Source organism: Podarcis pityusensis, assembly GCF_964106645.2.
Source record: "Podarcis pityusensis genome assembly, chromosome: 9".
NCBI classification, from domain to species: domain Eukaryota; kingdom Metazoa; phylum Chordata; class Lepidosauria; order Squamata; family Lacertidae; genus Podarcis; species Podarcis pityusensis.
In genome coordinates this window covers 48,700,206-48,726,083 of record NC_138034.1, presented here as the reverse complement: position 1 = coordinate 48,726,083, position 25,878 = coordinate 48,700,206, and the positions used below count along the sequence as shown (strand labels likewise).

Here is a 25,878-nt window from a genome sequence, read left to right as displayed (position 1 = left end):
TCTTCCCAGCTGCCTCTTGCACAATACCCATGGAACTACTTCTCCATAGCAAAAGCAGAGAAGCCTCTTTCAACCAATGACGTAGCAAGGTCAGGTGATACCCAGTGCGAAAAATTTCTTGTCACCCCCCCCATTGAAATTATTAAAATAAGGAAAAATAAGATACTTACAGTTGCATGTGTTATTTTCTAGTTTATTTACTTAACATTGTGAGCATAAGCACTTAAAACCTCCCCCCCCAACTTCGTTCTCTGCAAATTTTGAAATCGCATCATCAAAATCAATTCCTTTTGCTACTTTTTTTCAATTGACAAGATGGCTAAGCCAGAGAGCCAAGCTTGACTCATAGTGGACCTAAGATTACTCTTCATCAAGCACTTTATCCTTACAACAACCTTGTGAGGGAGCGGCCTGAGGGGTCCATCGAAAAGGGAGGCAAAGCTAATAAGCACCTGAGCACTTAAGCAGCTCTTTTGTGTCAAGACTTGGAGCAACAAGCCTGCAACCCGCCCACCCGCCTGTCAAAGGAGGGGAGCTGTACTTCGAAGCCTGCCTGTCAGGGAGCCAGCGGAGAAAGTTGGCTGGCTTCAGCTGCACTTGGGGGACTCTCCCCACCTTCCTCTACGGAAAGGCAGCGGCGGGGAGTCTGCCTGCCCCCTCCAACTCAGCTGCCCTATAGCTGGGAGGGAGGTAGCGGGCGGACCATTTGGGTCTAGCGTGGAGCCGCACGCGCCGAAGCCACCGTGTCTCTCCTAGGAGAGACGCATGGCTCAGGCGCGCTGCAGGGCCCACGGTGAGTGCCGCCTGGCATTTTGTCACCCCCCCCAGTGGTGACACCCGGGGTGGCCCGCCCCCTACCGCACCCCTTCCTCCGCCTCTGCTTTTAACACACCCAAAATTGCACACACGTTTAATCCAGGAAGAATCATAGCAGCACTGTACTACCGTATTTTTCGCTCTATAAGACGCACCTGACCATAAGACGCACCTAGTTTTTAGAGGAGGAAAACTAGAAACAAGAAAGTAACGCAAAGCCTCTTGAGCAAAGAGAGAGGAGTGCTCCATAAGACGCACACACATTTCCCCTTACATTTTAGGAGGGGAAAAGTGTGTCTTATAGAGTGAAAAATATGGGTATATTTCTTTTTCTTACAACCGCGTATGTCAAATCTAACTGTGAGAAAGTGAGTGTTTTTGTGTTAAAGGTGTACATTTGAGTCTAGTGCCACCCACTGCTGGAATATACCTCACCCCCAGACAACTTTCCACCAAGTTAATGCTGTCCTCGAGCAGAAAAAGGTTTTCCACCCCATGAGCTAAAGAGAAATCAGGACTGAGAGAGAGAATTTCAAAGAGAAGCAGCTATGTCCCCGGTGGGGGGTGAGGAGCACCTCAGTTTCTTTTTCGACCCGGCTGCTGGTCTCTCTTTCGTATGCTCGATTTATTATAAAGCTTAGTACCAAGTCTCAACTAAGCAATTACACAAACCTCAGAGTGCAAATGGTATTATCTTCAAAGCGTCTAACACATTTTAAACTTGCTCTGCAAATAAGAACGCAATTATGACAACTAGCTGCGATCTCCCTAGAGAACCATCCTAAAGGGCGGTTGAAATTAGGGCAGCTTGCTCACTTGTTAGTGACACTGCTCTTCTTGTCAGATTTTTGCCGTTGTTCGCATTCTTCCATAGGAGTTGCATCTGGAAACCCAGGCCAGCCACTTCTCATTTGCCTGGGAAGATGTTTGAAAGCACCCCTTGCTTCTTCTTAAAACCTTTGCTACCGAGTTAGTGCTGCTCTAACTCATATGTATAAGAATAGACATTACTGGGCAAAGCATGGGTCAATAATCACAGCAAAAGCGGCATGGCATGAGGAAGGACCATGGCTCAGTAGCAGAGTGTCTGCTTTGAATTTCTAAATAGGGCTGGAAATGAAACCCCAGGGAGCTTCTACCAGTCAGTGCAGACAGTACTGAGCTAGATAGACCAAGGTAAAGGTAAAGGGACCCCTGGCCATTAGGTCCAGTCGTGTCCGACTCTGGGGTTGCGGTGCTCATCTCGCTTTACTGGCCGAGGGAGGCGGCGTACAGCTTCCAGGTCATGTGGCCAGCATGACAAAGCTGCTTCTGGCGAACCAGAGCAGTGCACGGAAACGCCGTTTACCTTTCCGCCAGAGCGGTACCTATTTATCTACTTGCACTTTGACATGCTTTCAAACTGCTAGGTTGGCAGGAGCTGGGACCAAGCAATGGGAGCTCACCCCGTCATGGGGATTTGAACGGCCGACCTTCTGATCGGCAAGTCCTAGGCTCTGTGGTTTAACCCACAGCACCACCCGCGTCCCTAGATAGACCAAGGATCTGCCTAAATATAAGGCAGCTTCCTATGTGCCTTACATACTCATTTTAGCAAAAGGGAAGAGAATTTAGTGTTCGATCTATCCAGATATGTTTGTTTCTGATTTTTCTAGAAAAAGGCTTCAGCTCTAGCTGGTAGAATTATTATTATTTTAAAGTCATTGTTTTAATGTGTGTGTGTGCGCGCATTACTATCTTTGACAAGGATACAGTAGTGAAAGTGGATTTTAAATATCAGGACTGATGCAAGTCATGAAAAATAAATCTCATTGTGTTGGTATTGCTTCTTAATCACTCAAGATTTTTTCAGCATTATTCAAGTCCAACCAATCATGCCAAAGCATTTATAAAAGAATAATGCCAGCTAGATCTCCTTGACAAGAGATAATCTAATGAGCAAGAACTGCTGTTCTTTTAACAAATTAGAAGTTTAAATTTTTTGCAAAGTTGCAATATCCTTAATAGAATGAGAATTTCCTCACAATTGCCAACAGTCCTAAGTTAAGAGCCCTGGAAATCATCTATGCCAGGCATGTGTGGATATGCAGCATGAGAAGGCAAAAACCTATTGCATTTGCTCTGCCTCAAACGGTAATGAATGGCTGCATGATTCAAGTGATAAGCCTGATCCATTATAGAATGGAAAATCCTTCTCTGTCCCATTTTAGCCATAGACTCTGTTGAAGAAAGCAACCTCCTGGACAATCAGATAAACCAAGACAACCAATTAAAACCCGCGATTCTATGCTTTCTCGCTGTCTCTCGCTTTGCTTTCAGAAGTGTCAGAAGGTATGCTCTGTTCAAAGCTTGTGGCTTTCCGATAGCTTTGAACAGGCATTTCTATCTCAAATCCTGTAGGCAAGGTATTATCTCATATTTGATTCTCCTCTCAGCACAGGATAGGGTAAGCAGCAGCAGACAATTTCATTCTCACTTCCATTCAGTTTTCCCTACTGAAGCCAAAATCAGTTCTATATTAGACCAATTGCATTGCTTCAGATGACAACATCGGTGCCATTGTTCTTCCTAGTGTCATGGTTTCAGATTCATCCCTCATACTGGTCCACCCCACCTATCTCCGTCTCCTACCACCAGACTTTACATTTCAAAGCATTTCCCCACTAGTTATGAGGCAACGAATGACTGTGCGCCTCAAGCAACCACAACACAGTAGTCCTTTCTCTATGTTAACATTTGCAAGTAATTCATATCCCAGACACATTGCACGAGAAAGTTTTGAGACCTTCTGATAAAAGCCGTCCAAAATCCTTAAGGATATGTATTGCATGGCCAGGTTGACATTGTTTGTTGCAAATAAACGTAAGAGATGTTTGAAAACTTCCCAAAAAGTTATAAAGAAGACTGGAGTTTTGTGAATGGACCCTCTAAATGAGATAGTGGTTGATGACTCCTCCTTGTTGCTGATTAGATTGCTTTGTCAAGTTTGGACGCTGATAGGTATTGGTGTCCCATTCAAAATAAAAGGATTAAGTTCTGCTTTTAAAAAATTAAATCTTTATTTACTTACTAAATTTTTTATCCAGCCCTTCCTTCAAGGAATTCAGGATTTCCCTGGCCTGCAACACAGTTCGTCAAGGCACACTTGTTAAATGGGTTGACAACAGGCAACCAATATTAGTGGTGGAACTGGGTTTCATAAATAAAGCAGTAAGATGCCTTGAGGGGCTGGGTTCTCGTAGTATAATGCAATTCATCAGTGTAATGGAGCAACAAAGACAAACAAACCCCACAAAAACCTACAAAGTAACATTAACACCAAAGCCTGAATAGAAAAACCAATCTGCCCCATATGTATATACATTAGTGGCTTACAAAGTAGGCCTAGCATTAGGGGATGCAAATGATCCCATTCTAATGCTCACATTCTCCATCCTTGAACAAGCACAACAAGCTCTTGAATCTGTGTCTTGAATCTTGAATCTGTTAAAGACAGATCTATTTCTTTCTTCTGGAATGGAATTGGAGATTCCATCACCAGCTTTACTTAGCCTTTAATTGACCATGGAACTTCCAAAAGTTTCCTGTGCCTTCAAATTATATGCACTGGAGGGGGGTGTGTGTGTGTGTGTGTGTGTATGTGTGTGTGTGTGTGTATTTTACTTTTTCTAACCTATCTTGAAGACTGTTCCCAAACAAATTTACGTTAAAGAATACAGTTGTACCTTGGTTTTTGAACAGCTTAGTTCTTGAACATTTTGGCTCCCAAACTCCACAAACTGGGACTGTTCTGGTTTGCAAACTATTTTTGGAAGCTGAACATCCAACAGGGCTTCCGATTGGCTGCAAGAGCTTCCTGCAGCCAATCAGAAGCTGCGCTTTGGTTTCTGAACATTTTGGAAGTTGAATAGACTTCCGGAATGGATTCCATTTGACTTCCAAGGTACGACTGTATGTCATTTAAAGACTATGACATGCAGTTACAGTCTTAATTTGCTACTGTATGGGCTGGAATCATTTGCTCTGTTGGTACATAGTACAAGAACAGTATAAGAACAAACATAGGTCTGATGATATACCGTTTCAAACAGGGTTAAAAGGCCTAATTCAATATAGTCAATCACTTTTTCAGTAAATGCTGCAGTTTCTAAGTGCAAGTCAAAACTGACACCTTAGTATTTAGGTGCTGCCACTGTTTGCTTGGGTCTATATCTCTCCTAGCCTTCGCCAGAAACCTTTGTTCTATTAATAATATGATCTATGATCAGTTACAGTCAGTAAACTACAACGTCACGCTTCGATTAACTGCATGCTTTATGAGAAGCTGGGATAGTAGAGCCAAGCCTTGAAAGAGATTATTATGGCCTGTAATAGCTACACGTTCAACTTCCAGGATTATAGTCTTCCTTCAAACAATATTTTTGTAACTTCAATAAGTCAATTTTATCTGGATACAGAAGATTTGGACACAGAAAATAAAAAGTAAGGAAAAAACGTATTTCTGCACTACACAACAATGCATCAAATGTATTATACACTACACAACAGGAAATCATCTTAGAGTTTCAGTACAATGTATAAAATAAAGATTCACAAATCTACAATTTAATAAATTGCTGTGTTGCAGGATGCATTGGAACAAGATGAGGTGCCTTCCTTGGTATGAGGTTGTAATACAAAACTGTGTAAATGAACAGAATGATGAAATAATTACGTATTTAACTATTCAAATCCAAATCTAATGCCATGCTTACAAAATATGCAACTTGCAAAAAGGCTAAGTTTAATTTTTCACCGCACTTCCATCTACAATGGAAGGGCCACTGAAGGAGCTGAAATGTGCTGTAGCAGATATTAAATTGTACATTATGTCTGGCACTGCCGTGTTAAATACCCACATAACCATATACCATCACTGCCAGCCCATGCTGCCCACCCACATTTAGCTCTTTAAAACTCTCTCTGCTCGGAACAGGCCTCATAGATTAATGTGTCTTTCGCCTCCTCGCAATAATTTAGGGAAAAGTTAATTAGAGAAGCGGAATCCAACACTGACCCAGAAGGACCCCATTAAAATGTTTGCTGCAGCTGGATAAAATTGCCATTTGTAGAACCAATTTTGTTTACAATCTGCATCCACCGTCCCAGTTTCTTTTTTCAGAAAGACCTACTTCAGGATAGGGCTATCCTCTGTAACTTCATCAGGCATTTTAAGAACATGGGCATCATAAAGGGGCAGAGCAGAGTAATGCTTATCAGAGTCCAATTAATGAAAAATCTGGAAAAAGAGACTAGTCGGCATGCTACGACTCCATTATATGTATAGATGATCATCAGGCAGAAAGGTGGGACATCTGGATAGATTTTAACAGCTGGCTCTTGGCACACTAATACATTTCTGGCAGATGAATGAGCGGTGTCCTTCTGAGAGGGAAATGACAAATGTGCGTAGCTTTTATAACTTGTAAACAACAATCTAGAGGTGTGAATAGAAACAGGAATACTCATTTAGGACCTAGCACTTGCTTTTTGTTCTGGTAGCTCAGATGACATTATTTCAATAGAGTGCACTTTAATAAAAACAATTATGTTCTGTTACAGTGAACAAACCTGTTTTCATCTATTCCAAGGGGTGTATTGCGTTTTTTCTTATTACACCCGGCGCTTATGAAGTATTTTCATTTAAAGCAAAATGGTGTTTTCAAAAAACATCCAGACATCGCAGCAGCAATATTAACAGGAACAGATAAAGTGAGGGGAAAATAAATGTGAAGTGTTTTAATCCACCGAAGCCAATGCAGCCCACAGAGAAGGCACAGAAAAAAGAAGAAGTCTTACCTTGAATTCCTTTTCAATATTAGCCAGTTTAGCAAGCTCATTACTGAGTTCTAGAGCAGTGAGAACCGGGTCTTCGCTGGACAGAGACAGGTAGGCAGGACTTGCCAATCCCTTGTACGCATTTATCCTTGACCTGGAATGGCTGAAAGAATCATGCTTTTGTTTCTCAGTACAATCGTTGCACTTGCAGAAATAGTCATGAGGTCTCTCTATCCTTGCCCCTTTCATTAACAGCATGTGCACCACCTCATACTTCTGGCAATGGGCTGCTAAAATGATGGGTGTGATGTCTGGGGAGAATCGGGTGCCATCTTCATCATAAGAATAAAAGTCATCGTCCTGGAGCTCCTGCTCACACGGGCTTAGAGTCAGCCGCTTGCTAGCTGCAAACCCGGGATGATTCAAGATTGCTTCCACAATCCGGACATACCCTTTGCTAATTGCAAGCAGCAGGGCATCTCCGATCCGTGCCAGATTCTCCTTCTTCAACAGAAGTTCTGTCACTTCCAAATGTTCATTCCCCACAGCGAGCTGCAAGGCATTTTGGCCCATGTAGTCGACACAGTTGACATTCAAAGTTTTTGACTCTTCCAGCATTTTGCGTACCACAGGGATGTTCCCATACTCTGCCGCGTCCAGAAAGCGCTCTTCCTCTGCCGTAAGACTTGTGCCCCTCTCGTTGAACATAAAAGCTGGACCTCTGATTGCTTGCCGCCTTCCCTTTTCTCTCATCACAGTCATGCGTCTCAAAGAAGGGCTTCCATCAATGGTCCTAATGAGCAGAAACAATACATTTGGAATATTTTTATAGCTGTCATTGTCTTGGAAAAGCTTCTCTAGGAATCTACACTCTTGGGCTAGAGTGGCCCAAGTTAAATATACATACAATAGGTGAACACAGGTCAATCACAAAAAAAGAATCCACACTGCACACCTGGATTAATTGATAATGACCTCTCCCCACTTCAAACGGGGGGCACTTTTGTGTGGTCGCGCACAGCCCCATGATCCCACACGATTCCCGGCAATTTGGCCTGGCTTCACCTCCCCAAGCTGGATACCTGGAGGTTCCCGCCCAACCTCAGACAGTAAACCAATCCCAGCTGGGGAGGTGTTGCCAGGGGAGTTGACCAGGTAGGATTGGGACCACCCTGCACACACAATAGAACAGGCTTCCTCAACCTCGGCCCTCCAGATGTTTAGAGACTACAATCCCCATCATCCCTGACCACTGGTCCTGCTAGCTAGGGATCATGGGAGTTGTAAGGCAAAACCATCTGGGGGGCCAAGGTTAAGGAAGCCTGCAATAGAGGGTGGAACTTACCTGGGAGTTGGTCTCCCTACATCTGAAAGTTTAATAAAGTTGTGGCCAATTTTAATCCCATAACACGTTGTCATGAGTCATTATTCCACCCAGGGGTCACCTGGGGTCAGGGAGGTCTCTGCCTGGCCACGCAATAAGAATTTAACAACCACCTACAGAGCAACACCATTACAGCTCACTTAGAACAGCAGGCAGTCATAGCAATATCTCTTGCAGTCTTGAAGAGGCATAGCTTCTTACAGACCAACTTCTGCGTTTTCCATTTTCACAGACCCAAGCACAAGTTTCTGGACCACTGACCACTATCATCCCTGACTGGTAGTCATGTTGGCTGAAGCCGATGGAGGTGGAGTCCAACTGCATCTGAAAGGCTACAACTCTCTCATACTTACAAGGCCATGCAGAAAACTTTGAAACCACAGGCTTTCATTTCCTTCTTCCCTTGCACCCTAGTACCCACCTCACTCGGGATGGAGAAGAATAATAAATTCAGCAAATGAAACTCAGTTTTTATAGGGTGAGAACATTCTTCTAAATGTACAGTGTTTTGTCAGCGGAGATAAATAGCCCAATAAATATATTGTGACAATGTCATATATTTGATGTGCCCAATATGTCTTCCCAAAAGAAATTACTATTAGAAAGTAGCTTGTATTTCATTGACAAGACTCTTGCCTGGCATTTGAAAAAGCATTTTTCTTTTCTGTGGTCCTGCATATCCAGATAGCTAGCTAAAGGGAACATATATAATCAAATAAAAGAAGGGACCAAGATGCACTGTAATTCCTGCACAACCACATTGGCTATTGAAGTTTGAGAATTTAATGCTGATGTGTTTTTTTAATCTACTTACTGTGTAATGGCGGTTGCTTGTGATAAATTTTCTGGCAGGAGATTGCATGGGGGTGGAATTTACTGTGATAAATGTTAGTTATTATTGAAGTATGTTTTAAATATATGGTTACTAGGAAAGTAGTCCTGAGACCTTCAGGAATAATGCCATGTTTAAATAAAATAGCAATTATAATAATAATCAATGTTAATGAAAATATTGTTGCTGTAACAGTTCAAGAATTAGACACCAAAACTCACTATGCCACAGTTAAGCACTTTTCAATCCAATCAATTTCAAAGGGAGAACACTTAACAGTCCTCCTGAAATCAATGAAACAAAAAGTTATTAATTGTAGCAGACAGTAGGTTAATTATTCTATCCTGTTTGTCCTTATCAACTGAGAGCATGGAAAACTAGCACCTAACAGCATGTGCAACAAAAGCCATACTCAAACTGCCATACATTTGTTAACTCAAACCCAACAGGTAAGGTAGAAAGCAGAGGTGCAACCACAGCCAGCATGGCCAATGGTCAGGGATGATGCGAGTAGTAGTCCAAAGTCTCTGGAGGACACCAGGTTGAGGAGAATGGTAGAGTGTAAACACTGAGTAGCAGGCAAACTCAGTTATTTTGCTCTGAAAATGACAGCTAGCATGTTTTACGATAATGGTATTTCAATCAATCTAAATTTTAAACAGAGTGGAAATCACAAAAGATGCAAGAGTGTTTGTTTCACATGAAAAGGTGATGAAAAATTATCCTAGCATGTTTCGAGTATCATTATGTCCTCTTTTTCCACCCACCTCTAATTGGACCCAGTTCTAAACTAACTGCAGTAATTTAAAAAAAAGTTAAAAACCAAATTTCCTCCTAATGATTTCCTGTCAGATGTTAATATCTATTATTAAAAACATTTACTAGAAGGGCAATTATTAAAAAATAACTTGTAGAAATGCAGGATTTTCTGGAAGTCTTCTAGAGAAGTGGTTCATGTCAGCATGAAAGGATAGAGTCCTGGCATGTTAGTGTGAGACCATGATGGGAATTTTTTCATCACTGGGTAGGTTCATATTCTTTTTCAATACAGTGGTATCTCTGGTTACGAACTTAATTTGTTCCAGAGGTCCATTCTTAACCTGAAACCGTTCTTAACCTGAGACCGTTCTTAAACTGAGATACCACTTTAGCTAATGGGGCCTCCCGCTGCCACCGTGCCACCAGCGTGTGGTTTCTGTTCTCATCCTGAGGTAAAGTTCTTAACCAGAGGTACTATTTCCAGCTTAGCGGAGTCTGTAACCCGAGGTGTTTGTAACCCAAGGTACCACTGTATTCCCATTCATGTGTTTCACAAAGAGACACACAAACAATTTATACAGTGGAACCTCGGGTTGCGGACGTAATCCGTGATGGAGGCACATCCGCAACCCGCAGCGTTCACATCCTGAAGCGCTGCGTCTGCGCAGACGCCGGTGTGATTTGGCGCTTCTGTGCATGTGGCAAAACTCGGAAGCAACCCGTTCCAGTACTTCCGGGTTTCCTGCGGTCTGCAACCCAAAAACACGTAACCTGAAGCGGCCGTAACATGAGGTATGACTGTACTTCCCATTTATCTCATCCCAGTCTTTCTTCCCCTCCCCACCCCCAACAAATACTGAACTGCTGGAAAAGTTGGAGGGAAATTTTAGAATATGTTTATAATTTGAAACATTTTGTAAAGAACATCCACTGTGACGCATTGCAGCAAACAGACAAAGTATACAATACTAGCAGCGCCGGCCCTGCCATTAGACAGGGGGCAAATGCCACCTAAGGCAGCAGATGCTGGGAAGTGGGGAGTAGCAGCAAGTTGTTGGGATGAGAGAGCAGTGTAGGCCAAGAAGCCTGTCCTGAGCCCTCTAAAACAGCCTTAAGGGGATGCTGTTCCATCATCAGTGCTGAAACAAGGTTTGAATGGCCTGCCTTGCAAATTTCTGCAGATGGGACTGGGGAGATGTGGCGCCATCTCATCCTTCACTCAAGGCAAAAGCATGACTCAGGTTGGCCCTGAAGACTCATATGAATAAGCAGCAATATTGTCTGAATTAAAAAATGCACACCATTAGCAGCCTTTTTTTTTTTTACCTAAATATTCTGTTTTAAATTTAAAGGCTATAGGGTGCTGTTTAAAAACAACCCTCTCTCTCTGTCTCTCTCAAACTTTAATTAATGGAATTTGAAAGCATTTGCTACTTACAAAGCTAAACCCAGAAAAACATTACCAGAATATATAGCTAAAAATGGCAGCTGTAGTTCTTGAATGTGCAAACTGAAAGGCTCTTAAGCTCTCTTCTGCCACCATCCAATTTCAGAATTGTGTCTTGAATTAATAACCTTTGGCAAATGCATGCAACAGATGCTGAATTTGTTTGACAGTCCAAAGAGGGACCTAGCAAATCAGGAGTTAATTATTCACCTTTTATTTGCAGCTAGTGCGACAATAGCAAAGCTCTGGAATGGTTTTAAGTGCACTGATGTAGACGATTGGTATTGTTAAGATTTGGCATATAGCCCTGTTAGAAAAGCTTTCGCATAAATGGCAAGTTATTAGGGGGCAAATAGAGAGAGATCAATTTGCAACCATATGGTTCCTTTTTATTGAATACACTTACATACAGGAGCACAGCAGAGCTGTTCCAGCACTACATAAGTCAGTAGGGCTATTATGGGGAGCTTTAGGTAATGGAAACAGACTTTGTCTTGGGTCCACTGGGGTCTCCAATTTCTGTTCAACGAAACAAAAGGAATGTACTTTCTTTCTCTTTGATTACCTGTGCACGTTGCTAAGATCTTGATAATACTATATCGACTTAAATTGAGGGTGATTTTTGATGTTTTATCCCCAACCTGGTCTTCCTTTTACTCTGTGAGGTGGGTGAATAGTGTTTCTTGTTTGGGGTTGTACTGAGGGGGACAGGAGTTCCTTCCTCTGTCTATTCACATTTTAGAAGAAAGAAAAAAATACAATAAAGAACTATATTATTAAAAAGTTGATGCATACAACTGAGGTGGAAACCGAAGTGTAGAACCATTTGCCACATTTGCTGGCACCTGGCCCTTTAATTAGGCCCAGATACAAGCAGGTATGCACTAACCAGGCAATGAGGAGACCAGATCTGGACATTGCCTGGAGACTCCACCTGTAATTGATGGCAGTGAAGGAGCTCATCTTCTGTGCCTAAGGCAGAAAGGAGGGGAGGCAGGAATGATATAAAAAGACAGAAGAAGGCGGAAAAGCCCAATAGAGACATAGGGAGCAGGTTGGTCAAGCTGGAAGCCTAAATAAGGTGCCTCCACAGAGACGGGGGCGGGGGGAGTTCTTGCTTCCCTGTTGGAAGGTCTTCTTCAGGCTGTTCCACTAAGCTCTATTGGGCATGACCTAAGAAAAGAGTATGCTTTCTCTTGGCAAGGCATAACAGCCTGGATTTAACCCTGCTAAGGGCACTGAGGCACAAGACCCTTGTTTTCCTTGGGGAAGAAACTTTCCTGGAACTTGGAAGCATCTCTGGAAGGAACTGACTGTCCCTGTTGTTTGGGACAAATCATAACCTGAATGAAGTCTGATATAGAGCTGACCTGGTGAGACTTGGTGCCATTTTTTGACATTTTTGGAACATGCCCCTTGCTTTTGACTGCTCCTTCCTCAGGGGTAGGGCACCCAAGTGAATACAGGAAAGAGCCCCTGTTCCTTTAAGGGCATTTACTGTTCTCTAAACTTGCTCTGGTGTCATATTCACGCCCTAGTGATATAGACAAATGTACAGTGAAATCCTGTACATATCTGTTCAGATGTAAGTGCGGAGGAATTTAATTGGGTTTACTCTCAGGTAAGTGGGCAGAGTGTGGAAGCTGTAATTCTGGAAATGAGTTGATGCAACTGTCATAATAAATCCACTTAGGGGAAAACTATGTTCCTAGTGCAGGTGAAAGTGGCAGGGAAACCTTTTAAATAGATTAATAATATCTACATAATGTTGGCAATGGAAGCCTTCCTGGGATTTGTGCAAGCTGAAAGCCTTCCTGCACTGAGAGAAGTTTTCAGGAAACTTTCTGCAGCAATACTAGGGAAATACTCCCAGAATAGCAGTGCTCACTTACAGCCTCAGAATTTTTTCTTTTAGGTATTTGCATGGATCAGAACACATCAGTACACATCAGAATCAGGAGGGCTTTTATTGCAAGTTAATTAGTACTGGATTTTGTATTACCTTTAACCACACTTGCTTCATTAGCACATGCTTCACACTGCGGAGCATATGAGCTTCAAATTAAAATTCAGTTCAAGAGGAAAGTACCTACTTTCTAACAAAAACGGGGCTGCTGGCTTCTGTGTACCCCAGTGCACAGTGGTTGTGAAATACCGTATGACGAAGTCTGCTTGTACAGTGGTACCTCAGGTTACATACACTTCAGGTTACATACGCTTCAGGTTACAGACTCTGCTAACCCAGAAATAGTACCTCGGGTTAAGAACTTTGCTTCAGGATGAGAACAGAAATCGTGCTCTGGCGGCGTGGCAGCAGCAGGAGGCCCCATTAGCTAAAGTGGTGCTTCAGGTTAAGAACAGTTTCAGGTTAAGAACGGACCTCCGGAATGAATTAAGTACTTAACCCGAGGTACCACTGTATATAGCTACACTTGGGAAGAGTCAAGCAACTTTCTTCTACAATAATTTATAGAGGGGCAGAATAAGAGCAAGGAACACTCTAAACCAGGAATGTGCACACGCCCACAAGTCCCTTGGTCTCTGGTGTCCTGTTGCTTCAGCACGTCCTGTTAGGTTGATTAATTGAGCTCTAGGAACAGCATAGAGCAGAATTACATCTGCTGCTATGGCAGCTGGGTGGGACAGACTGCAGAAAATGCATTCCAGTCAGCAACCTGCAACATGCAGAGGCCGAAGTTGGAATGAAAATGATGCTAGTGTTATTCATTCCATAGGGCTCTTAATGGCAGTCCTCCTCTACTCAAACCATCTTAGAGAGTCGCATTATTGTCCATCTAGATAATTACAATTACTATTAAATCATCTATACAGCATCTTAAAAAGCAGAATCACCTTGCCAACAAAGGTCCGTATAGTTAAAACTATAGTGTTTCCAGTAGTGATGTATGGAAGTGAGAGCTGGACCATAAAGAAGGCTGATCGCCAAAGAATGGATGCTTTTGAATTATGGTGCTGGAGGAGACTCTTGAGAGTCCCATGGACTGCAAGAAGATCAAACCTATCCATTCTTAAGGAAATCAGTCCTGAGTGCTCACTGGAAGGACAGATCCTGAAGCTGAAGCTCCAATACTTTGGCTACCTCATGAGAAGAGAAGACTCCCTGGAAAAGACCCTGATGTTGGGAAAGATTGAGGGTATAAGGAGAAGGGGACGACAGAGGACAAGATGGTTGGACAGTGTTCTCGAAGCTACCAGCATGAGTTTGACCAAACTGCGGGAGGCAGTGGAAGACAGGAGTGCCTGGCGTGCTCTGTTCCATGGGGTCACGAAGAATCGGACATGACTAAACAACAACAATTATATCATCAGTCCACAGCCTCAGTAAAAAAAAAAAAAATACCCTCAGGATGACACTGTAACATGTTCTGTGAACCACCCTGATTCCTGGTATAGGGCAGTATATAAATTTAATAACATAATAACATCAAAACATAAAACATAACATAATCAGGGGTGGAAAACCTTTGGTCCTATGCATGCTATTGGACTCCAACTCCCATCAACACAGCAAATAATGAAGGATGATGGGAAATTATGAAAGATGATGGGAGCTGGAATCCAGCATCACTTGGAGGGCCACAGGTTCTTCATATCAGACATGTATCATGCTCTAGGATGTTCAAAGCACTACACACACACACACACACACACACACACACACACATTATCTCTGTAAGCTTTGCAGCAACTTTTCTAAAACTTGCCAGAATTGCTACCCTCAGTGTTATCATCAAAACATTACAGATGGAGGACTAAAGTTGAGACAAGAGTGGCTTGGTGTGGTTTTAGACAAGTCTCACAGCCGAGTGATAATGTAATCTGGACCATTCAAGTGACAGCCATCATTTTGGGCACTATGCTGCCCCAGATTGCCAAAGGTAAATGCTTAACTCTTAAACTGGATTTTGCATGTTCCCTTCCTACTGCTTTAGGACAAAAGAAATAGGTTGCAACTTGCAAGTCTTAGTATCTCTAAGAGAGGGAGCAATGTACAGCACAATGACCTAGCACCAACATCGCCCTGCAGGCACGCAGATCTCAGGAGAGAGCAACTGAACTAGTTGGCCTGATTCTATTTGGATCTGGTGGCTGGGAGCCTGAGCGCAGTGCAGATCCCACAAGGCTGTATAGGCATGAAGCCAGGGCATGGCAAGGAGATTCACAACTGCACTGAACAATTGCAGTGTGTCAAAGGGTCTCTTCTGCCAAGCATTGTCACAGTTGCTGTTCCCAGAGACAGACAAACTATGTTAGAAGATACCTGACCCACCTACTGAGTAAGAATATTTAACGGGGAATTGCAAAAATTAAACAGGCAGCCTCTTACACATTAAACTACATGTCCTACCACAGAGTGCTGGGCCTTCCTCTTCACTATCTTCCTACTTATTTCTAACCCAGTTTCTTTCCTCCCCTCCCCCCATATGTAATGTGGAAGCCACTCTCATTCATTCATACAAACATACACACCGATACACATTCAGAAGGAAGGGCGGGATACAAATTCAATGAATAAAAATAATTCCTATGCACACACTTTCCTGCTAACTCCACAGAACTTGTAGCATCCCATGATGCTCATGCTGAGCCGGTCTGAACTCTAGGTTCCGTAGCGGTGCCACTGTCCAAGGTATTTGTGGCTTCAGTTGTTGTTGTTGTTACAGAGAACCAGCCATAACCATATGGAGAGGATATGCAGGGCTCCATGATCACTGCAGATCATGACAGCAGTCACGAAATTAAGAGACGCCTGCGTCTTGGGAGAAAAGCAATGACAAACCTAGACAGCATCTTAAAAAGCAGAGACATCACCTTGCCAACAAAGGTCTGTATAGTTAAAGCTATAGTGTTCCCAGTAGTGATGTATGGAAGTGAGAGCTGGACCATAAAGAAGGCTGATCGCCAAAGAATGGATGCTTTTGAATTATGGTGCTGGAGGAGACTCTTGAGAGTCCCATGGACTGCAAGAAGATCAAACCTATCAATTCTGAAGGAACTCAGCCCCGAATGCTCACTGGAAGGACAGATCCTGAAGCTGAGGCTCCAATACTTTGGCCACCTCGTGGGAAGAGAAGACTCCCTGGAAAAGAGAAGACTCCCTGGTGTTGGGAAAGATTGAGGGCACAAGGAGAAGGGGACGACAGAGGACAAGATGGTTGGACAGTGTTCTCGAAGCTACTAACATGAGTTTGACCAAACTGCGGGAGGCAGTGGAAGACAGGAGTGCCTGGCGTGCTCTGGTCCATGGGGTCAGGAAGAGTCAGAAACGACTAAACGACAACAAAATATGCTTAAGATTGGGCTCCATATTTCTTGTGGATTCCACTGCACGGTAATTATGACGGAGCGTGGGGTGGAATCAGAACTGCTTGTATGAATCAATTTTAAGTTATAATTGGGGAGATTCAAACAGCTTTCTTCCTTGACTTAAGGAGGTGCACAGTGAAGTCCACCCCCCAAAAAAACCCCACCTAATTTTATATTCTGGGTTTGCCGCCAGCCTAGTTTAATTAATTGCCTCTTTAGAAACACTGTATTTTATAACTCAAAACAAAGATCTCATAACAGAAGCTTTTCATAAAGTGTACATTGAAACAGAGTTATCCCTGAAGACTAAAATACTGAAAAGTGAAACCAGGCTATGTCCCACCATAAACAGAAAAGATAATTCTCTGAGGCAAAAATTTATTCTAAGTCAAGGCATTTTATTGCTTTTTAAAAAACCATTGGGAAGAAATGTATTATTGCTCCACAAACAGGAAAAGAAAATGAATTGCTGGCATACATTTAATCATAATCTTTATCTCCCCTGGGTATGAAATGGCAGGGCACAGGAAGTGGTTGGAGTGGGTGTTTGAGAGAATAAGCCATTATGGGAAAGGAACAAGAGCAAACAACAGTTGGAATTAGGGAGGGGGATATAAATGGGAATGTGGTTAGTAGGAAACCTTGCACTGCTCCTTTTATGCCGATAGATGAGGAGTTAGAAATGAATATGCTTCTTTCTTTACTTCCACTTCCCCTCTTTTGCCATCTCATGTCTTATTTCACTCAAGGTATCTCCATACATTAATTGTTGGAGAACTGGAAATGCTATGGTAGGCCGTCCATACTTTCTCCCTGTAATGCTACAGGGATAGTCTGGAAAATCTATCATAACATGTCACACTTACGTCTGCAATAAAATAAAATAGTACAAGGGCAAAAAACAAACAAACAAAAAAAAACCCCAACACCAAGTACATTTCATGGCTTACTGTTGTGTGCATTCTAATAGTGCTAGCAGACAGTAGTGTTGCTCTAAACAGTGTTAGAAATTCATTTTCTGTGACTGGCATGCGTCCAATTGCCACCACATGGAGATTTCTGGATGCCAGATTGGCAGCTGACATCTCCATCTGCCAGGCCCCGCCAGCTTTCTTGAGCAGGTGCATGGAAGAGCTTATTTATTGCATTTATATCCCACCTTTTCATAAAGTGTACATGGTTCACCCCTGTCCTCAGTTAATCCCTACAACAACCCTGTGAGATTAGGAGGCTGTGGCTGGCCCAAGGTTACCAGTGAGCTTCATGACAGAGTGGGGTTCAAACCACAATCCTAAGGCTAAGAGTCTCATGCTCTACCAACTGAGCTATACCAGATCATGGACCATTGGTCTGACTTCCCAAGATCTATGATACCACAAACATAGTGCTTCACAGGAGCACTGCTGGAATGTTCTGGCAAAGGACTCCCCCTAAACAAGACATAGAAAGGCCTTTATATTGTGAGTCCCTTGGGGATACTTTGTACAAGATAGGCCAGAAGTCTAAATACAAAAATATTGAAAGCCATCCTTCCCTGTTTGTACATTTAGTAAAGACCATAAAGAGACTACCAAATAAAAATAAGCTCCAGACGACAGCAAAAACTTCCAAATTAGAATCTTCTTTTAAGTGTCCTCCATCTCTTTTCTTTTCCCAATGTGACATTATTCACTTTGACAAATTTGTTTGGCCATGTGAAAATACAAAAAAAAGTTTGGAGGAAAGGTAATTTATTTTTTTACTGGCAGCAGAACAGAACGGCTACAAGACCTGAACTGACACAGGAAGTGGAGCTTCTCAGCAGCTATTCTAGTGGTCTGAGAAAAACACCCCTGACTCATCTGGGTCTATTAAACAAATGCTTTCAATGTCAATTAAATGTATTCAACAGGATATTAAAGCATGCTAGACTGAGCCGCTGTCTCACATTTTCATAAACTCTTCTCGTTTGGACATTTAAAATGTTCCTTTTTATTAGGATTTTATATCTATTTAATGCAAATATTAATAAAAGCTTTCTTGAGAATGCATGAAATCAGAGAGAGAAAGGAATGTTTTAGGTTTTGTAAAGAGGTCAGTGATTGCTAAGCTTCTGTACCCAACAGAAACTGCCCAGAATGTTCCCAATTCTATGACCGACTTCTGGGGGGGAAATGTTGTTGTGTTGTTTTTTTAAAGGCACGAAAGTAGCCCAGCAGTAACTTTGTAGGGAGTGCTATGGCTTTGTGAGACTATGAAGGACAGACACCAGGGGGTGCTGAAGAATATTTCTTCCAATAGGAACATAGGAACCGGCTTGTTGTTCCATGTAGCTTGGTATTGGCTGCACTGACTTGCACCAGCTTTTCAGGGATTCAAGGAGGAGTTTCTCCCAGCCCTATTTGGAGATATTGGGGAATGTGACACATACTTTCTGCATGCCAAGCAGCTGTTCTACCACTGAGCTATGTGCTTCCCCCATGTTCCATGGGGGTTGGTGGGCTGTGGGGTTTAAGAATTTATGCATGGCCTTTTCTAAATTCTGCCTTTTGTCTTCTGCTCAGGATATCAAGACAAACTGAAAAAGGAAAAAGGCTAACATAAACTTATGCTGCACGCTTATTTAGGAAGTCAACAGATTTACTTCTGGGTAGACATGAATAGGACTTCCATTATAACAATTTCCAGCAGGGTTATCAACAACTGTTTTGTCAATTTCCTCTGTTGCAGCAAGATAGCAAAGAGTCTTGTGGCACCTAAAAACTAACAAAGTTGCTAGGGTATAGCCTTTTGTGAATTACAGTTAGCTTCATCAGATATATGCAATGTTATCCTGATATATACATATGGGTCAGAAGGACAGAAAACAATTAGGTCTGTGAGGTCAGAAGGAAATGACTTGAAGAAAATACAGGCTTTAATACAGTGGTACCTCGGGTTACATACGCTTCGGGTTACATACGCTTCAGGTTACAGACTCCGCTAACCCAGATATAGAACCTCGGGTTAAGAACTTTGCTTCAGAATGAGAACAGAAATCATGCTACGGCAGTGTGGCGGCGGCAGGAGGCCTCATTAGCTAAAGTGGTGCTTCAGGTTAAGAACAGTTTCAGGTTAAGAACGGACCTCCGGAACGAATTAAGTTCTTAACCCGAGGTACCACTGTAATTATACTATCAGCCTATGTTAAGTTTATCTCCCTATATACTGTCTGCATTTCACTCTTCCTCTGAACACACTGTTGACAATCCTGCCTCTTCCATATATATCTAGAAATCAGGATAACACTTCATACATCAAGCTTAACATGAGTCAACAGTGAAGTAAAGCAGCAAAAAAAGCTAACGTTATTCTAGGCTGCATCAACAGAAGTATAGTGTCCAGATCAAGGGAAGTAATAGTCCAGCTCTATTCCGCCTTGGTCAGACCACACCTGGAATACTGTGTCCAGTTCTGGGTGCCACAATATAAGGATACTAACAAGCTGGAACGCGTGCAGAGGAGGGTGACCAAAATCAGGGTCTGGAAATCAAGCCTCATGAGGAATGGTTGATGGAGTTGGGTATGTTTAGCTTGGATAAAAGGAAACTGAAGAGATATGACAGCCATATTCAAATATCTAAAGGGATATCACATGGAAGATGGAGCAAGCTTGTTTTCTCCTGCTCCAGAGAGTAAGACACAAACTAATGGATTCAAGTTACAAGAAGGGAGATTCCAACTAAACATCAAGTAGAACCTTCTGACAGTAAGAGCTGGTCTCTCCTTCTTTGGCGGTTTTTAAGCAAAAGTTGGATGGTTACTTGTCATGGATGCTTTAGCTAAGATTCCTCCATTTCAGTGGGTTGGACTAGATGATCCTCTGGGTCTTCCAACTCTACAGTTCTATGATAAAGTGGACTGTAGTCAACTAAAGGTTATGCCACAATGAATTAGTTAGTTGTTGCTTGTTAAAACGCCACAAGACTCTTGGTTGTCTGTGAGTTGGACTGTCAAGACTTCTACATAGTACATTCAAATAAGAAAACATGCATCTATCAGCGGCTAGTTCCTGAAGACCACCTGCCCAGAATCCACTTTCTCTGGCTTGAAATAAAATGCAAGGTCTGTGGGAACCAGCCGTGGTTGCACGGTAGTGAGGGGAAAGGCACAGTGTCCTTTTTCAATTATTGAGGAACTCTCAATTGTTATTTCACATCTTCCAGGCTTCAGTGAGCCCTGGCTCAAATTAAGCTTGGCACCTGTGCTTACTGCATGCCAACCATCTCTGACCTCAATATTTTTCCAGCTCCACATTAGCTCTGGTGAAACAGAAATCCATTTTTCATTCCACCAAGAGACATTTTCTAACCTCGCATGTCAACTCTCAAGCACTAACAGAAATGATCCCATTTACAATTATTCCAGCATCTTTTCTGCCTGAGCCATTTTCTCAGCTGTATGCTTCACTTTCCAGTCCCTGACATCTATATTCCGTGGGTGTGCACCCAGACCTGCAATTTTTCACTATGCAACATTAAGAGACAGGAAATCACACAAGAAGGTGACTGGTCTGTACTAACCACTGCACTCCGTAAATCTTGGCTCCTGTTGAGAGCTCCATTTCTCAGTTGTCCTACTCGTCGTTCGTCACAGAGTTCGTCGTTCGTTCCTTTGGCCGGTCCAGCAATATTTGCAGATACAACATTTGTACATTATGTGAGTTCTCAAGCAGGGCATAAGAAACGGAGGCCGGCGCAAGCCATTTTGCTGCCTGGGACAAAGGCCCTTGTCCATTACAGTGGTACTTTGGGTTACATACGCTTCAGGTTACATATGCTTCAGGTTACAGACTCTGCTAACCCAGAAATAGTGCTTCAGGTTAAGAACTTTGCTTCAGGATGAGAACAGAAATTGTGCTCCGGCGGTGCGGCAGCAGCAGGAGGCCCCATTAGCTAAAGTGGTGCTTCAGGTTAAGAACAGTTTCAGGTTAAGTACGGACCTCCGGAATGAATTAAGTACTTAACCCAAGGTACCACTGTATTTAAAAATATTTATATGTTGTTTTCCAGGCAAAGTGTGCCTAAAGCAGCTTAAAACAATAACAACTATAAGTATAAATATCAATATTGTTAAAATAAAAGCTAAGCTAGGATAAATCATTCCTTGTTCAGAAGCCAACTGGACTGGCAATTGCATCTTATATCAACACAGGCAATGGGAAAGCATCATCCACCACACCTAAGGGCAGCAGGCTAGTTTGGCAGGTGCAGACCAAATTGCACAGCACACACACAGCTTCATCCGCCCCACAGCCCTAAGCATCTGCCACTGAGGCAGCCGTCTCACTCTGCCTAATGGTATGGCCGGTCCTGTTAGATACCCTCAGTACATACAGAGAGTGTGCTCCCCCCATGTGAATGCCTGGGGAATCCAGAATGAATAGCAAAATCCATGGGCAGGGGGCAATGACCATGGTGCTAAATTAGCCGCCATAGTTACAACCACCCTTGCAAACCAAGAAGAGGAGGAGGAGGAGTTTGGATTTGATATCCCACTTTATCACTACCCGAAGGAGTCTCAAAGCAGCTAACAATCTCCTTTCCCTTCCTCCCCCACAACAAACACTCTGTGAGGTGAGTGGGGCTGAGAGACTTCAGAGAAGTGTGACTAGCCCAAGGTCACCCAGCAGCTGCATGTGGAGGAGCAGAGACACGAACCCGGTTCACCAGATTATGAGTCTACCACTCTTAACACTACACCACACTGGCTCTCCAACCAAGTCCCCACTTCATTTCATTATTATTATTTTTTACAACTTTATAACCCACCCTTTTAGAAAGTTCTTTAACTGGTTGGGGACAGCTTATCTGAAAGTGCCCCACATCTTGAGACTCTTCCTTATTCTTGGCAATTGTCCCTCCCTTTCTCCTTCATAAAGGTCACCTCCCAGTGCTGTACGGTGAATTTGAACCCATGCAAGGAGCAGCTTTTGCTCATTTCACCTTCTAAATTCTTTCAGAAGAAACTAAGCACAGAGACTTCATGGTCTCTCTCAAGGTTCTCCTTCCACACACATGTTCCACCTCCCCCCTTAGCAAATTGCAGCAAATTGGGGGGTAGGAATAAGATGAGTTAACGTAAAGAATGGTCCTACTAGATCAGGCCAGTGACTCATCTAGTACAGCTTCCTATTCTCATAGTGACCAACCAGATGTTCATGGGAGGCCTGCAAGCAGGACCTGAGAACAACTCCAATCTCTCCTCCTGCGGTTTCCAGCTACTACTATTCAGAAGCATCCTATCTCTGAACAAGGAGGCAGCTGTACAGTATAGCCACCATGGCTAGTTGTGAAGGACAGAATTATCCTCCATGAAATTCTCTTTCAAAGCCATCCATGTTGGTGGCCGCCGCTGCCTCTCGTAGGAGCGAATTCTTGAGCAAGTTAGTTTTTGCTTTGGTAATACCTTTAAAATTGAGTCAGCAATTCTGTAAAGGAAAAAGTGCATATTGACAGAAAATGCAGAAAGATTCATTTTCGGGGACAAAATGGACTGGAACCAGAGTGCTGCAGGTACAGACACACTCAATCCAACTCCTAATGCAAACTGCAAGAGCAATCAGTGGAGTGGATCAGGACTACACTCCAGAATGCAGAGAACATTCAACAACAAACAGTAGTAGCAACTAACAACTACGGCAGGCAGGAATCCCTGCACCCACCCACACCTGATGTCTATCCTTTCTTGTTGAATAAAATAGTTCACTTTCCAACTCAGACAGGTATTTATTGAGGCATCGCTTTTTGCAGCATCTATGCAAATAATTGGTGCCGAAATGCCAGCCCATATCCTCACCCCCATTTAATGTGGATTTATCCTTTCTAGGGAAATTCAATTATTATTACTACTATTATTTTTAAAAAACACCTGTTGTCAAATTCAGTGACTCCATTGCCATAACCCATTTACAACATGGAGCCCCCATGTGAAAACACCCTGCCCAGTCTTATGAGGAGACAACTCTTGGCAGCCTTATTTTCTCTCTCCGCTGCTAGCCTTTTAAGCTTTTCGACCTGGAGCCCAACCAAGTGGGATCCCCTTTAACCAGATCCTCCCTCGACGACAGTCAACAGTTCCTGGTCCTGTTGCCTTGCCCCCGTCTCCTCGGGAGTAGGAGGATGAGCCCCTCTCTCTCATAAACCCAGGAAAGCTGATCCGGGTCGCTTTGTCGCACAGGAGCCAGAGGAAGAGAAATCCCAATACAGTACTTTGATCCCCAACCCTCCGACGGAGACCAACCGCGGATCCCTTCCCGTCCAAAACTGGGGGCGCTCCCCGCCCCCCGAATCCCTCGTTGACCTAACCCTCGGGGAGGACGGCTAGGGGTGGGGGGCATCGGACTTACATGCTGCCCAGCATCGGCGAGGGCGGGTAGCAGCCGTAGGTTTCCCGGTGGGTTTTCACCGCCTGCTGCTGCTGATGGAGGGGCTCCAGCCCCCCATTGACTCCCCTCCAGCCCCGGCTGGAGCGCTGCTGCTCCGCTTCGGGCGCCCCCTCATCCTCCCCGTCGTCGCCTCCTTGCTGCTGCTGGAGGGGGAAGGTCACTCGGCTGCCCTGCTCCTTGGTCCTCTTGCCCTTGCTGGACATGCTGGCGTGGACCCGCGGCCGCCGCGATGCTGCTCTGCAGGCGCCGCCGCCCGCCCGCCCTTTCGGGAGCTACTTACTGGCTGGTGCCGGGCAAAGGAAGAGGGCGGGCGGCAGGCAAGCGCTGGCCAGCCAGGGAACACCCGCGCAGCTCGAAGGGGCGGCGGAGCTCTTCGCCAATCAAGGCGAGAGGCTCCCTCCCGCCTTCCCTCGCCAGGCGGCTGCCCTGAATGCTACTGCTGCTGCTGCTGCTGCTGGTGGTTGAAGAGGCAAGCATCTGAGCGTGGACCGAGGGAAGGGAAGGCACTCCAAGCGGCGGAAGCCGGCCGGCCGCTCTGCCTCCTCTCTCCTTTTCATTATCTCGTGCTAGGACAGGCTCATTACTCAGGCAGGCGGGCAGGCAAGGAGGGAGGGACGGAGAGAGGGAGGGAGGCAAGTCAGCAAGCATTTGAGAGCATCAGTCCTTTAGCAAGCAGAACAGAGGGAGGAGGGAAGGGGGAAAGGAGAAGAAGTGTAGCCACTTTGTTGACAGGCCAAAAAGGAGGAGGGGGGAGCACATTTCTCGCCCCCAGTTGATGCTGGGGCGTTTGAGATCCACAGGGCGCTGCTCTAAGAGATGCAACTGCAGGTGCATCTCGGCTGCTCTAGGTTAAGTGCTCTCCTCCAAGTGGAGCAAAACTCACTCCGAGGCTTTAATGAGTGTTAATGGGAACAGATCACCCGCGTGCTTGTCGAGGATGCCAGCTTCCAGGGCGATATAAATACGCCGTCATCTGCTGCCAACAGCAAGGTCCTTCTGCATTCTGCTCGGGACGGAGGAATAAGTGGGCAGAAATCTGACCTCAGAAATGGCAGTACAGTATTAAAAATTATAAAAATAAAGTGGGATATCATAAAATCATAGAGTTGGAAGAGACCACAAGGGCCATCGAGTCCAACCCCCTGCCAAGCAGGAAACACCATCAGAGCACTCCTGACATATGGTTGTCAAGCCTCTGCTTAAAGACCTCCAAAGGAGGAGACTCCACCACACTCCTTGGCAGCAAATTCCACTGTCGAACAGCTCTTACTGTCAGGAAGTTCTTCCTAATGTTTAGGTGGAATCTTCTTTCTTGTAGTTTGGATCCATTGCTCTGTGTCTGCTTCTCTGGAGCAGCAGAAAACAACCTTTCTCCCTCCTCTATGTGACATCCTTTTATATATTTGAACATGGCTATCATATCACCCCTTAACCTCCTCTTCTCCAGGCTAAACATGCCCAGCTCCCTTAGCCGTTCCTCATAAGGCATCGTTTCCAGGCCTTTGACCATTCTGGTTGCCCTCCTCTGGACACGTTCCAGTTTGTCAGTGTCCTTCTTGAACTGTGGTGCCCAGAACTGGACACAGTACTCCAGGTGAGGTCTGACCAGAGCAGAATACAGTGGCACTATTACTTCCCTTGATCTAGATACTATACTCCTATTGATGCAGCCCAGAATTGCATTGGCTTTTTTAGCTGCCGCTAATCTCCCCACAGCAGTGCGCTGCTGCTGATCATAGATGGCCGTTCTTAACAAAGGAACTTCAAAGGGAAACGCCAGAATGAAACTGGAACTGAAGAAGTTCCAGTGCTCCCCCCCCAAAAAAAAATTCTGGGTACTCTCGTTTTGACTCAAGAAAATCACCATTTTATAGTTCAAATCGAAGAAAATAAATACAGTAAATGGATAAAAGTATAAAGATTAACAAAATGTTTAGGGGTATGTGTACCCCCACATACCACCATGGAAAAAAACACTGAGAAGTTCATTTCCATCATTTTTGGCCAGAATAGCAATAATGGTTTATTATTATTGTTGTTGTTGTTGTTGTTGTTGTTGTTGTTATTCCACAGCATGTGTGAATTAGCTT

General features: G+C 43.9%; 1 protein-coding gene across 1 annotated transcript in view; it reads right to left on the bottom strand.

The window, feature by feature from the left end:
- The window catches only part of TRPC3 (transient receptor potential cation channel subfamily C member 3), a 55,959-nt gene extending 31,518 nt beyond the window's left edge, over positions 1-24,441 (bottom strand). The window contains exons 1-2 of the mRNA XM_081021916.1: positions 23,750-24,441; positions 6,655-7,426 (exon numbers count right to left, since the gene is read on the bottom strand). Coding sequence (XP_080878042.1) covers positions 6,655-7,426; positions 23,750-23,991 — 1,014 coding nt within the window. The 5' untranslated portion in view covers positions 23,992-24,441. The remainder of the gene's footprint in view (positions 1-6,654; positions 7,427-23,749) is intronic.
- Positions 24,442-25,878: the final 1,437 nt, after the last annotated feature.